Here is a 15,541-nt window from a genome sequence, read left to right as displayed (position 1 = left end):
TACGGAAATGGCTGAGGAAGTCTCGGGTATTTACTTAAAATAACCTGAATTATTTATTTATTTATTTTTTGGTGATACGTAAGTTTGGTCAAATGATAGGGTACTGTATGCCTGTATGTAGGTAATCACACTTACAGGACTCAATCAAACTGAGAGTAAAAAAATCACCTGAAATATGCCTTTATTTTTTTTTTTTTTTGTAGGTAATCACACTTACAGGAATAGACTCTCATTTGATCAAACTTACGTATAAAAAAAAAAAAATTCAGGTCATTTTAAGTAAATACCCAAGACTCCCTCAGCCGCTTCCGTAGAACCTCGCCAGTATTTGTAGTCCCTTGAGTAAGGGAGCTAGAGACAGGCAAAGCACTCCAAAATTATGAGGCATGGCTGCGCAGACGTTACCGGGGAAATTCACACTCGTTCGTACACGTGGGAGATTGAGAAGCTTTATAAAACATCTCCCTCAATCACCTTCCAGGTAAACAGTCTATTGTTTTCAGGGCTTCTATTTTGCTGCCATTGCAATTTGTGTAGGGTGATCCAGCACTTAGGTGATTCGGAAAAGTTGAGCAAAAATCAGAAGAGTATTTTAGGCATCAGGAACTGTGGAGCATATTAGTAGAAAGAAAATGAATTAAAAAGCAATTCTAAATTCATGTGTAGTAAGAAATTTGCTTCCCCGTGAAACAGATGATAAAACTAGATTTTAATTTTTTTACCTCCTTCATAATTTTCTTTATTTCTATTCGTCATCGAGGTGCAGATTTCATTTTTTCGTGTTCTTTAATTTCATTTTCTTGACGTAGGTTTGTTTCTTTCGGGATAGCCGATATTTGTTCTTTCTTCGGGTGATTATGATTCAGCAGAACTAAATTTTTGTCCTTTATTTTGGTTTCATCTTAATTTCTCTCTCGCCGCTTATTTATGATTCAATGATAATTAGTGTTCTGGCATTTAATGATATTTAGGTATTATTGACTTTCTTCTGAACACTGCAGCCCTTTTTGAATCGAGAAAAATCTCTAGTTTTTGGTGGATGTTTGTCCTCATCGCAAGTACAACACGCATCACGTTTGGTTAGGATAAGTGAGGGTGCTTCTGTCAATTAGGAAGCGCCGTTCCCCGTCTGTTTGGGGCTTTGCCAACCACCTGTGTTTATGGACGGGTGTTTGTATGTATGTGTGTGTGTGGACAGAGAGCGGAAAAATTTGGGGAACAGGTAAATATTGGTAAGCTAGTTACTCCTATTATCGCTGGTATACCGTTGCGGAGAAATATCTTGAAACGATTCACTCTCTCTCTCTCTCTCTCTCTCTCTCTCTCTCTCTCTCTCTCAGGAAAGATTTGTCAGTGGTAAGTTATACATCTCGAAAAGAGCGAGATTTATGCGCTAATGTTATGCGGAAGAAATGACCAAAGATAAGAAACGGTGTGATGGAAGAAATAATATCGATTCATAATATTGACTCAGGCGCCTGCTATGATAGGAAGCCCTTTTTTTTATCTTATTAGTCCTGACTCTCTCAAATACTGACTCTGGTGTTACTGGATTTCATTTCCTCCAGTCACCTCCAAACTTCTCTTCAAATGTCTGTTCCAAACTTCACTTCAGAAGTCTCTTCCAAACTTCACATGAAATGTTTTGTTCCAACTTCGCATCAGATGTCTTCTCCAAACTTCGCTTTAAATTTCTCCTCCAAATTCCCCCCGAAAAGTCTCTTTAAATCTTCCCTCCGAATGTCCCCTAAAAAATTCATCTCAGATACATTCATCTTATTGACCTTGATAGTCAAGTTGTGTTGTTTCTCCAGCAGTTTTCAGCACTGGCGATTTTACCTTTAAATCTTCTCTGAATCACGCCACTAAACATTCATTATTATTTCATATTTACATCTGTCATACAAAATTAACTCTCCCAGCTATTACCCTCTTTTTTTTTTTATTTGTGTAGACACATCGCCTCCTAACACCTCTTCCTTTCCTTAAAAATATTTTTGCTATACTCTCGACGACATTTTTTGACCATTCAGAGAAAGTTTTCATTCTCATTTACAACATCTCTTTTTCAGCGCTTACCCTGGTTTGATCTCTTTACTTATAATTATAGTATCGATACAAATTGCCAGCAGCTCCTGGTCTCCTGATGTTTGGACATGTAAGAATAACAAATCTATAAGAAGTATTCCCAGGCTCGTCTCAGATTTTATATCACTAAAATCTCAACGCAGCCTCAATATCGCCTTCCTTCATTGTGGTGTATACTCATCAATTCAAAGATCCCAGTAATTTTCAGCTATGTTACTAAATCGAATACCTTTGCTGCGTCTACAACCTCGAATACCTTTGCTGCGTCTACAACCTGGTTCGGTGCTTTCACTGTCTACAACGTGGTTGAATACCCTCTTAGTTTACCCAGATTAAAGAGTGTTCAACAGCGTGCGTCATAATTCTGGTACGTCAGCGTCGCTGGTTAACCCGATTCTAATTTTTCCTGTTATGTTTCCTAAGGCTTCCTTCCACTGCTAAATGCATTGTGTATGTATCCTCTTTTTTTCACATTAGTATGCATACAGTTATATCAAAAGGCAAACAGTTGAAAATATTATCATGGCCATTGTTAAAGAAAGTAGGGAAAGATAGGTCATGGGCGACAGTAGGTAAGGAGAAATAAGCGGTGAAAAAAAAAAAGTTGTAACCAGGTAAATTCACGTTTGTTTACCATTATATGTCCTTGATTGTATGCTTACATTAATTTCACTACTTGCGCAGTATTCAAAGCATATATATATAATATATGCATTTACTTTATTTGTATACAAGCAAATGTACTGTATCTATGTAAATATACTAATTACTACATAAAGAGCGATATATTTTTGTACATATTTGTACATAGTATATTCACATGCATTCACACCTACATATGCGTCTGTGTGTGTGTGTGTGTGTGTGTGTGTGTGTGTGTGTGTAAAATACAGAGACCTGAATATATAAACACACGCATTTAAGGCGGCCATTATGGAACCCAAGGCGTTTTCTCCACAGTCGTCCAAATGTCCCAGAAAGAGTGGTCATAAAATTCCTTTGGTTCCTGTCCCTAATGGTCGCTGGTCCCCATATGTATTTTTTATCACGAGGGAAAAATATTTTCTTCAATTTATCATATTGCACCAGTATTTTATTTTTTCGTCTGGTCGTTATCATTATGATTTTTTTTATATGGTGGAAAGTAGAGCGGGGACGGTAAATCTCCGATTAATGACGTAACACAGGCGATGTCAGTGACTCGGATATTGAAGATTGAAAAATTTATATTTTAACCATTAAAAGAAACCTGTTTTACGTGAGGTGTTCCATCCTTCCTCGTTCTCATTCCCTACACTACAGAAGCTCTTCAACCCCAAGAAGAATGAGCAAAGCTAATCGCTTTTGTTTCAGTGTTTGACTCCCGCGGAAGTCTAGCCGTGGAGTCAATACGATTTCTTAGAAATGTTCAGCTCGGTATATTCTGTTTCGTTACTTTTTTCTTAAGGGGAGTTTTTCCAGGGGAGGGAGTCTTTAGGTAGCAACAGTTTACAAGCATTGTTTTCTGCAGAGCCTTGAGTTTTTCGTATGCAGTTAGAACCGCGAAATTTGTACGACTCCTACTGCAAAGTAACACTGGCGTTAAGTTACCAACTAATGCACACTGCCATATTGCTGCCAATCCCTACATGTCCATAGCAAAAAATATACTGTAGATATTTGTTCATTACTGCATTAGTCCATAACCTAAAATTCAGTGGACGTTTTCCAAGTAAAATGTTGCCTTTTTAACGTGTTTTAGTTATACGTTGATTTGGCCTTTAAAAAAAATTAAATTTAGACACTCTCTGACATAGAAAATAAAGCCTCAGAAAGTAGTTATACCTTGTAGATAAACCAGCTTTGTAGGTTAATGACAAAATAAAGACATTAAAAAAAATTAGTGAAAAACTGATAAGGTACTACAGTGCAACTTTGAAATTGAATAAAAATATGCTAGTTTACAAAGTACGTAAATTACTTGGGATAAATGTTTTGTTATAATTAAAATTGATGTAAAAGAGAATGTGTGCCTGGCACTTTAGTTTAGCCTATCAGAGAGAACTTACCTCTTCTATTTTTTTTTAGAAAAAACTTGCTCCATCGCAAGTTTTAAGGGGATACTAAAGCGTTGTGTTAAGAAATTTTAAAACCGGGACTACAACTTATGATTCATTTTCATATTTATTCATCTATCCAAGCATGGAAATGTTCTGGTGGGCGATTCATAAACATGAATTTAGTTTGGAGGCTTAGATACGAAATGAGCATTGTTATAACCTCTGTCCAATTTCTAGTTTAGAGTTTCATCTTCCATTGAAACTTAAGTTTGCACATCTTTACTTGATCTCTACTTTATGCTGATAAATCCACTTCTCAAAAGAGGCAAGTTACATTGAATGGATGGCAGTTAATCCCTGGTTTTCAAGGAGGACATATCAACGATATTTCAGTGTATATATCATTTTTATGGTGTTTTTCCTCACTGTAAAAAGTAGTTTTTGTTGTGGGAAGAATATGTTAATGCAGCCGTGATTAACTTTGCCAATCAAGTAAGTTTATCTAAGAATCATTACCTTTCACAAAAGCAGATTGGTCTAGTTTGTGCATAAACTATGAACAATCAAGATTCAGTCAATATTTCTTGTAGTTTTATTACTGGCGCGTTTCCTTTCACATTCTGACGTTATGTGAGAGCTTGAATCATATTTTTTCTTTATTTATGTAGCTTTCGGCTTTCTTTGTTTACTTTATTGTTTGATGCTTTGTGAACTAGACTGCAATAAATCACCATACACCTGAACGCTGTCAATCCCTCTGATGCTGTTGGTTTTGAACGAAAAGGATTTATATAGTTTTACATCCATCCCCCTTTGTGCACGGGACGACCCAGTTCTATGACATTGCCCAAAACTCCATCATCTTAATGGTGAACACTTTCTGCCTTTGTATTTTTAAAGCTTAAGATTCATTCATTCATTTTTCTCATTTTTTTCTTCATCTCTCTACATGACGTCACCGACAGATCTGGTTTTCCCTTGAACTTTTAAATGCAGTTCCAATTAGTATTTCTCATATTTTCAGACTCGCCTGATAGGCGTTTCAAAGAAAATTCAAAATTGTATTATCGAACTCGTTTCTCATTTGCGAAGCGGGGAAATTATACACTCCAACGTGGATCACTCGTTTCTTCATAATTTCACGTTTTGCAGTCGGTTATGCCGTTCAGAATCTTGGCCCTTATTGGCTTCTCATGTGCTTTTTTTCTCTCTCTCTCTCTCTTACACAGCTGAGTTAGGGATGTTGTGGGAGGCGCCATTACAGAAAACGGCCTTTTGTGCACTTTTGCACCTTTTAACGGACTTAGTCAGTGGCATCGCACGCGTCAGAATGTTAGCAAAGAAATGCATTGTCAATTCAGGACAAAGTGAAACTATGAGATTTTATGGGTGCAAAATGTTGTTTGTGTTAGTGGATCTCACTATGCAGTCATTTTCAGGGATGCTTGGATAATGCGTTGAACTCTCTCTCTCTCTCTCTCTCTCTCTCTCTCTCTCTCTCTCTCTCTCTCTCTCTCTCTCTCTCTCTCTGTAGACATCAAAGGTGCCTCACACTGAGGGACCTGGGGCAACCTGAACGAACTGTAAGGTCTGTAAGGTAAGGTCTCTCTCTCTCTCTCTCTCTCTCTCTCTCTTCATTTTCCATTGATTGATAAGAAAAAACTGTTATCTTGCGTAGCTGAAAGTGTAACCTACAGCACTGCCCAAGATAAAAAGCTATTTTAGACTAGGGTGAATTCTCCCGTTGAAGATATAACGTTTTTCTTTTCTTTTTTTATCCTGGCGAATGAATAACAAAAAATTCCAGCTGTTTTTTATTTGATAACTGAGGATATTTTGATTATTCTTATTTAACTGGGATTAAACGAAAGCATTATATTCCCAATGTTTTCGTTATATAATATCATAAGATATTTAAGAAGCAAAGATGAACAGAAAGGTTTGGTGGGATTGTTGGGCAGTTAAAAGATTTTAGGACGTAATTTAGCTTAATAATATTCTTTTTATTATATTAGGTAATGGATACTGTGTTGCTTCAGATATCTGTCAATCTTTTTTGTAAGACCTTTTGATACGAAAGGTAATTATTTATGCGGAAGAAAAAGTAGTATTAACAGATCAATCTCGAACAGTAAAAGCTGTTTAGAAGAAGTCAAGGATTAGTAATTTTTCCTTTTTTTGTACATTTTAATTGAACGTCTGTGCTCATATTGATAACAGTGATATATACAAAAAATCCATTGCATCCTAATCTACATCCTTATTAAAATGTACGACAAGAAAATTCGTTACCAGATATAAAAATGTAACAAAGACACCTATAAAAGAATATACACATTAAATCAATAACAACAAAGGAATAGCAGTTTTTATCTGTTTTTGTTTTTGTTGCTCCGGTTGTAATCTTTACGAGCAGTTCAAAGTGAGATCAGTTTTTACTCCGATACAAGTATCACAAAAGTCCTAATTATTATGAAGATACAGTACTGTCAAGTCACTGGTATTTATGTCAACAATTTATCGCATGGACAAGTCTCACACACAAGTAAAGGGGATGAAACATTACAGCTATTATAGTGTGACAGTACCACCTTATTTCGCGTCTGCATGAAATTTGGCAATGTAGTGGCTATTTGATTGCACTGAATATTACACACTATAAAGTCGAATTCATTTGTATTTAGCTACTTATTTACACAATTGTTCGAGGGAAAAATATTTCTGACCAAAATTTAAACGACTCAATGTGTGACCACTGGTCCGAAATGCGCAACATTTGAGCAGAGTAACAGGGTAAATGCACCTTCTCCACCCACCCCACACCAAACTCCCACCCCCACACCCCCAAAAAAAATATGGAAAATAAAACTCAAAATCTCTTCACAAATATGTACCCCTTCTAATCTGTAATTCTTTCTCCCATTGAATCTGGGAGATCAAAATGAAATTATGGATTCTAGTGGCTAACGTCATTATTTTCTCTCGGCTCTCACTTTGCGGGGCGACTCGGGTCTATTCGTGTCCGACAACCCAAGGTCCTTTAAATATACTACTTGAGTATATTTAAAGGGCCTTGCGGTAAAAGACATTCTAGTTGGATGGGATGGCCACGGCGAGATTTCTCGGTTTCGCCATAATTGAAATGATAGGTTTAGGCCATTCAGTCAGTCCTTCAGTATTGTATCTAGATTTTTTTATTTTTTTATTTGGGTACCTGTTCCAGGTGGAAGGATAAATGTAACGTATATTTTATTCAGGTATCAGTGATATTCAGTCGAACTTGTTTAAAGAAAATTCGTCTTTATATATGCTTGTTCATATTAATTTTAAATATATATATAATATATATATATATATATATATATATATATATATATATATATATATATATATATATATATTTTTAAATGGAACATCAGTAAAACCTGTCAATATTAAATTCCCTTTGCCGTGGGAATAACACCTAGAAAGAATTATATGTAAGTCCGGAGCTGGCCACGGTTCGAACCGATAGCTTTTAGAGTTAGAAGTAACATGGCCATAACCACTGCAGTCTTTCAAAAACTTAATTCCAATGGGATGTAAGTTATTCCAAGGTACAGTGAATTGATATTAATGTGTATGTGTGTATGTATATATATACATACACATATATATACACACACCTTTTTATAAAGTACATATCCCCTCAGAGAACCAATGTTTTCGTACACGTTATTATTTAATATTGCATAGTCGATTTATAGGACTGCTCTCTGTTATTTCCAGCAGGAATAGCCCCACACATAAAATTCTCGCAGAATTATTTACATTTTGTACAAGCGGGATGGACCGACTTTATGTTTTGATTTAGAGCAACAATTATTTGTGCTGAATAATCCAGTGCGGTTAATATGAATTTGTTGTTCCCAAAATTGTAAAATTCTGGTGTCCGTAAATTGGTCTTTTGGAAGTACGGATTAGGTTGAAATTATTTGTTTTCCCTCCGGAGGGCTGTTCATTATGTTCATGGTCATTCATCTTCTGGTGTGGCTGAAACGTTGATCCGAATTGTAATATCTAGTTTTTCCTGTCACACCATTTCTTTGTTTTGAATGTACAAATTCATACCTGTTTCCTTCTTGTGTCTTTGGAAGACTCGGACAGACTTGAAACCATTTGTTTTATTTCACACAACCTTCATTAAGCCGGTGTGGTTTTTCATTTAACTTTTTGGGAATATTTTATCAAGCCCTTCTGTCATTCCTCATTTTGTCAGTTGGGTGGGTTCATTTTTGTTCCTGTCGAAATGTATAGTTTTCTTTGAAAAGCTTGTTTTTCAGTGCCATAACTGTTTGTGAATAGGAGGCTTACGTTACAATACAAGAGTCTCACATATACACTGTTCCACTATATCCATATTTTGTATATTAGCTAAGTACAATTTGTGATCGCTATCCTTTATCATCATTTTAACCGGTTATCTGAAGGTCCTCCCATCTGCCTCAGCGGAATCTTCAGCAGGATGTCCGTTCCTTCTGAAAGGGCGGGCTTTAGCGATCCATTCATCTGTCCTTTCGTTGAGCTCCTCCAACTGGGACGGCATGAATCCCGTAGACGCCTTTCCACGGTTCCTCAAACGGGGATCCACATTTGTGTCGAAATAAATGCGTCCTCCACTGGAGGTTCGGGAAGGACGGAAATCTCTCGGCGGTTCCGGATGGCTGGAGATATCTGAACTAACGGTACCCTGCACTATGCCGGCCTCTGCGAAGGGAACCAGGGGTTTGCTGTGCTGGTACTGCGTCCCCAAGACAACGTTCAGGAAGTTTTGCTTGTCCTTTTTCGCTATCTCATTCTGGAGGTCGAAATTTCCCCCGAGGGAGCTGACATCCCCTCCGTGGAATTGTTCCCTCAGTGGTTCAGCCGACGCAGGGTTGAAAGCTGTCACAGGGTTGTGCAGATTCCCACTCGGGTTGACAAACGACGCAGAAGGCCATTCATCAGTAGGGTTCCCCCAGGCATCAAACTTATCTCGGCTGTCGTCGTAGCTGTATTCGTATTCGGCATCAAAATGGTGCCCGTCTTCGTCGTAAAAAGCTGTCGGTTTGTAATAGACCTCCTGGCGATTTTCGGGGTCCGGGAACGCGTAAGCAGGACGGAAGTGCGATGCACTGCCGTACGAATCTTCGGGTTCGGTGATGTCCTCCAGGAAATTTAGGAAACTGTCTTCGGCTGCATGCATCACGTAGGACATCGAGTCTACCACCGAGGCTACGTTTCTGTAGAGGAAGAAAAGAAGTTTAATTTTAATAATAATCATACGGCCATGTCCTGTTGAACAAGTGATTTAAAGGCCACCGAAAATAGATCTGACTGACATGTCGGTGGTCTCAGTATAATGCTGTATGAGCCGCGACCCATGAAACTTTATAACCACGGCCCGGTGGTGGCTTAGTCTATATCGTTGCCAGAAGCACGATCACGGCCAACTTTAACCTTAAATAAAATAAAAACTACTAAGGTTTCATGATTGGAGGGTGGATGATCAACATACCAATTTGCAGCCCTCTTGCCTCAGCAGTTTTTAAGACCTGAGGGTGTACAGAAAAAGTGCGGACAGAATAAAGTGCGGACGGACAGACAAAGTAGTTTTCTTTTACAGAAAACTAAAAATGTGATGCATGACAATAGCTTGCCGAAAGCCATTTATGTACTCATCAAATTAGCTGCCTACACCCTTTCTCAATTCCTTGCGACTTATTTTGTCTTTTAGTTAAACATGCATAAGTTATACGTATGGGAAAGAGATTCTGTTTTGCCTTACCATGCAAAGTCCCATTTACTATCAAATCTGATTGTTCGCAATGAATGTAAAACTGGGCCAATAACTAATGTGCGAAAGAAAAACCTGAAATTCAGTCCACTGTTAATTTGTAAAATATGTTAGTTATCATAGAATTCTAGATGACCAAACTAACAAGACTGAAGATACGAGTACTTACAAAAGAGGAGTATATTGTAATTTCCTCATACCTACTGTTCTTCGTAGCGTTCAGAAAAAAGAAAGTTCAGAAAACTTGAACGTAAATTCCTATAACTATTATATTATACTTATAATGTCTGATACACACAGTGATTAATTCCATATTATAATCAATGTTTACAGTATTAAGACAACAGTTTCTTTAAGAACTAAGGCCAGAAGGGCTGGAAACCTTTTTGTCCACGAAGTTTTGATGCCGTTACCTTCCAAATCTTTATCACTAGCAATATCGTACAAAAATCACCGAATATAGCTGTCGAATCATAGCCAGGCAAACCGTTTATAAAATGTAAAAGAAGTGAAACATCATGAAGCTTAATTCTCATTATTCCGGGATCCCAAATGACCATAAGGCTTATAGATTAGAATCATTAGATACGGCAGACGGATAAGTTATCAATAGTTTGTAATTCATTTAATTTGTCTGGATTATAGGATCAATGCTTAGCATATAAATGCTTTGGATAATTAACTGCTGTGATTAAAACTCGGGCTAAATGCTACATTTTGTGTCAGTGGATTATCCAGTCAAATGGGAAATGCAGATCTGGTGGGATAAATATGCTTTAGTTTTTAATTTTTCAGAATACGTTGCTTTTCCGAAAACAAGAGTGAGCTTCAAAGGGCGGCGCACGCGCGCGCCATATCCGCAGCTTATAAGTAGGGTAACAGCAGCTCTGCTTTTGTATGTCATTTCACGAAGAGTTGCTTTTTTCATTTTCTGTCAATCTTTTCAGTATTGTTAGTATTCCGCTTTTTATATTTGTTGTAAGACCATGTACTACCACTATCTTATTTTAATGTTGTGATCCTGAAATAAATATGGTGATATCAGAGGCATTAAGAAAATCTAAAATGCTTCCGTAATTATAGTAGTCTTTTCAGAGGAAATCATATTCTTTTACTCATAAATACAGCATAATTATATTATTCCCTGTAATGCTTCCTTGATTTTAGTAGCATTTTCAGAGGCAGGAAAATTATTTTATTCATAAATACAGCATAATTATATTATTCCCTGTAATGCTTCCTTAATTTTAGTAGCATTTTCAGAGGCAAGAAAATTCTTTTACTCATAAATACAGCATAATTATATTATTCCCTGTAATGCTTCCTTAATTTTAGCAGCATTTTCTAGAGGAAATCAAAATCTTTTACTCATAAACACAGCATAATTACATTACTCCCTCTTATTCCCATTCACAAAGAAAATCACTTACTCACGTGAAAATCAAAATCGAAGCGAACAACAGCAAAAAAATAAAATCGAAGAACGCTGAAAAAGGGGGAAGGAGAAAGAGAAAGCCGGGCCATACTCACTTCTCAAAGATGTTGTCGGTCCTCCTGTTCGGGTACAGAACGATAAGGATGACGTACAGGAGCGCCAGGAGCAGAGGCCAGCCGATAAAGAGCAAATAAACAATGTTGGAAATTCCTCCGCCCGTCCCCAGCCTGAGGAGGCCGCTGAAGAACCCGGCTTGCGGCAGGGTCAGCGTCACGAAGGTGCGGGCGTCGGCTTTCAGCTTTTTCACGTCCGTGCTGGAAATAGGGCGGCTGTGATTAGGCTCCTAAGTGTGGGTTCTGGGTTACGTTTGGTTACGCGACGCTTTGATAGGTTTGGGGTGTTGTGTGGGTCAAAAGATGACAGCGACTGCTACAGGTGAATATTTGTATAGGGCTTTTGTTTACCATTTTTTTTTACTGATGGTTAATGATTATATAATATATATATAATATGAGCATAAGATAAAATTGCCCCCATTGAATACATGTTAAGGTATGTATGCATATATATATATATATATATATATATATATATATATATATATATATATATATATATATATATATATATATATATATATATATATATATATATATATATATATATATATATATATATATATATATATATATTTATAATACAGCCAAAAATTAACTGAAAAAAAAATTCAAAATTAAATTTAACACAAACTTATTAAATCAAAATCATTTTTGGATTTTGCAAAAAGCAAATGACCAGAAATTATCCATAACAAACATCTCACACGTCTCGAACTCTCGCCATATCCGCGCAATAACTTCTCGCTGCTGGGATCATAAACAGTATATGTACAATATATAAAAGTCTCAAAGTGTGTATGTATAAAAAGAAAAAGAAAGAAAGATAGATATATATATATATATATATATATATATATATATATATATATATATATATATAGAGAGAAAAATTAACTGAAAAAAATTCAAAATTAAATTTTAACACAAACTTATTAAATCAAAATCATTTTTGGAGAGAAATTATCCATGAATCATACAGTATATGAGAGATATATGTGATATAGAGAGAGAGAGAGAGAGAGAGAGAGAGTGACTGGTTTCAGTCCTTCCATTAGTTTGCTGAGAATCTTATAATTTCCTCCTCACGTATCTTCAATTTAAATGTCCTTCCTCATAGCTGCTTTGCAGTTTGGAACGAATAGTTGCTGGAAATGCCCAAGTGTATCTAAGTAGTGACATTCAAGAAACCTTGAAAATGGATACGAGTCGAGAGGTGCTTAGTCTAATTTCAACTGTTTTTATTTTCTTTTTCATAGACAAAAATAAGCCGTAGTAGTTGGAGATTATGTGCTAGATCTCCGTCGCAAAATTTCAGTGAGAAGCAAAAGAGGGAAGATGGCTTTCGTAATCAGCATAGACCTGATGCGCATGACGTCTCTAGAGAAAGTGTTTTGGATCATTTGTTACATGACCGTCGGTCTTAAAGATGAGAAAGTGCGGTCTGCAGATGATGTAACTGTTGCCGCAGTTATAAGTTCCCATATATACGAAAAGAAGCTCCTACCAGCCGTAACATAATTCCGGAGCAGGGAACTGCTGAAGCAGAGCTCTGATGACCTGTCAGTCCATTGAATAGCTTTCTCATAATACGCTCCCACTTCATGACTCGCTATGTTGCTTTCAACTCCAAGCATATTATTCTGCATCATTAAAAAAGCATATTTGATGACGGAACACATCGTTTAATCCTTCCAGAACACTTGGTACTGTTTGTTAAGTTATCTAAATTTCCAAAGAAATCTGGTTGTCTAAATTTCACAGACCTCAGAACTTTGGTTGATACATGGCACTCTGGTCTAGTATCCGGCAGCATCAGGGGTTCTGTGCTCTCTGGTCTAGTATCCAGCAGCATCAGGGGTTCTCTGCTCTCTGGTCTAGTGTCCAGCAGCATCAGGGGTTCTCTGCTCTCTGGTCTAGTATCCAGCAGCATCAGGGGTTCTCTGCTCTGGCTGTGTCCAGCAGTATCAGGGTTCTCTGCCAGTATCTAGCAGCATCAGGGTTCTCTGCTCTGGTCTTGTATCCAGCAGCACCAGGGGTTCTCTGCTCTCTGGTCTAGCACCCAGCAGCATCAGGGGTTCTCTGCTTTCTGGTCTAGTATCAGCAGCATCAGGGGTCCTCTATCTTTTAGACAGAGTTGCTAAAATTACTGGTTTCCTTTTCGTCAGAAATGGCAAATGTAATTTTGGATCATCGACTGAAGATTCTTAGCTCACCCATCTTCCATGAGCTTTACATCGGTAATGTACCAATACTTTCACTTTTTCACGCCTGTCGTCTGTGCCGCTTGAGTAAGTGCGTGCTGCTTACCAACTAAGCATCAGCATCTTTTGTTTTGTTGATGAGTCATAATGTCACAGTAATTAGCACTGTGTCACAGTGCTTAGCAAGTCAGTTACCTTCATGGTTTGTTCCAAGTGAATGTACGTAAATGATAACAATAATACTAATTATTATTATCAAAAACAAATTATTGTTATTGTTGAAGGCTATTGTAGTTTAAACATCATCGACTCAGTATTCGTATTTGACTTCATGTCTATCAAAAATCTTCGACAGCTTCATATTGTAAACACAAAAATGAAAAAAAAATGGAGCCCAAAGCATTACCTTGTTTTACACTTTTCCCAAAAGATTTCTTTCTTTATTTATTCAAAACTGTTTTCCAGCTCTTTTCTGTACCTTAATGTCTTTAGTCTGAGGTTGCCTAATGCCGATTAAAGAAATATGAAATTCTGTAATGAAATCAAATATAAAAGAGATGTTCATAAAAGACATATAAACACCATCATTGTTATTTTTCAGCAGATCTGTTATGCCAGTGCATTAGCAGTTTCCGGTGACGATTTTTCCCGTGATCTGGAAGATTTATTAGCAGCGAATTTGCTATTGCAAGAGGCTTAACTTAGTGTTTATTTATCGTATATTTTGTTAGTTATGAACAGAATCAAGAAAATGATAATTTAAAATAACAATGTTTGTTAATACATTGTATAATTTTTCATGATTTGGTTTTAATATGTTATATTTTATTTATATTAGTAGCGGCTCTCTCTCTCTCTCTCTCTCTCTCTCTCTCTCTCTCTCTCTCTCTCTCTCTCTTCTCTCACGTAAAAATAAGTCTAATCCTTCCCAGCCCTAGGAGAGCTTTAACCAGCTCAGTGGTCTGGTCTAAGATATACAAATACGTAACTCAAATAGTCAGTCAATCAGTCAAAATTACATCAATCTCCGTTTAATCATCAATTTCCAAATCGCATTTCGGTAAAAAGACCCACACTTACTTTCGCAGATAATCTTTGACTTCTCTCTTCAAGTCGCCAACTTGCTCTCTCCAAACCTCGGTGAAGTTTTCCGACGAGACCTTTTCTTTCAGCTCATCCAAACCTTCCATAAAAGCTTCGGTGAGGTTACTGATGAATTCCCTTCCTTCCGTCAGCTCCGTGTCGTTTATAGCTTCATTTAGCCACTGGAAGGAGCCCGCCCACGAGGGCATGGGAGGGTCCAACTCCGTGCTCAATTCGACCGACCCCTCCTCTGTGATGCCGGGAGTGGTGCTGGCCAGAGGTTCCTTGTTCAGGGTGGACATCGTAATGACGTCGTATATGCTGCTGGGTCTCGCTTCGTGTTTGAGTGGACTGCCATTTCCGAGAGTCTGCTGGGTTCCTTTACTGCCGTAACGTTCAGCATCTGCTGTGGCGAGGCTGGAACGTACAGCTGTGTCCTTCCCCACGATAAAGCTGGAAGTGAATGGGCTCGATTAATGAGGGTATCTTGTTAAGCTTTAAACTGCTAAGGAAAATATAAGATTCTTGATTAATGTAATCCACTGTAAGCTACTAAGAAAAATATAAGATTTTTAATTAATATATAATTCACTGTAAGCTGCAAAGAAAATTATAAGATTTTTAATTAATATAATTGACAATAAGCTACTAGGGAAAATATAAGATTCTTGATTAATATAATTCACTATAAGCTACTAAGAAAAATATAAGATTCTTGGTGAATATAATTCACTGTAAGCTCCTAAGAAAAATATAAATTT

General features: G+C 37.1%; 1 protein-coding gene across 1 annotated transcript; it reads right to left on the bottom strand.

Moving 5' to 3' along the window:
• Positions 1 to 7,542: 7,542 nt before the first annotated feature.
• LOC136832866 (uncharacterized) lies at positions 7,543 to 15,228 on the bottom strand. Its single transcript, XM_067094529.1, has 3 exons — positions 14,778 to 15,228; positions 11,473 to 11,691; positions 7,543 to 9,388 (listed from the first exon to the last, which is right to left on the bottom strand). The coding sequence occupies exons 1-3, from the start codon at positions 15,080 to 15,082 to the stop codon at positions 8,587 to 8,589; spliced, it is 1,326 nt and encodes a 441-aa protein (XP_066950630.1). The 5' UTR covers positions 15,083 to 15,228; the 3' UTR covers positions 7,543 to 8,586.
• Between the last annotated feature and the right edge of the window lie 313 nt (positions 15,229 to 15,541).

This window comes from Macrobrachium rosenbergii, chromosome 50, assembly GCF_040412425.1.
Source record: "Macrobrachium rosenbergii isolate ZJJX-2024 chromosome 50, ASM4041242v1, whole genome shotgun sequence".
Classification (NCBI taxonomy): Eukaryota; Metazoa; Arthropoda; class Malacostraca; order Decapoda; family Palaemonidae; genus Macrobrachium; species Macrobrachium rosenbergii.
Note: the sequence above shows the minus strand (reverse complement) of the source record. Positions and strands in the feature narration are given on the sequence as shown.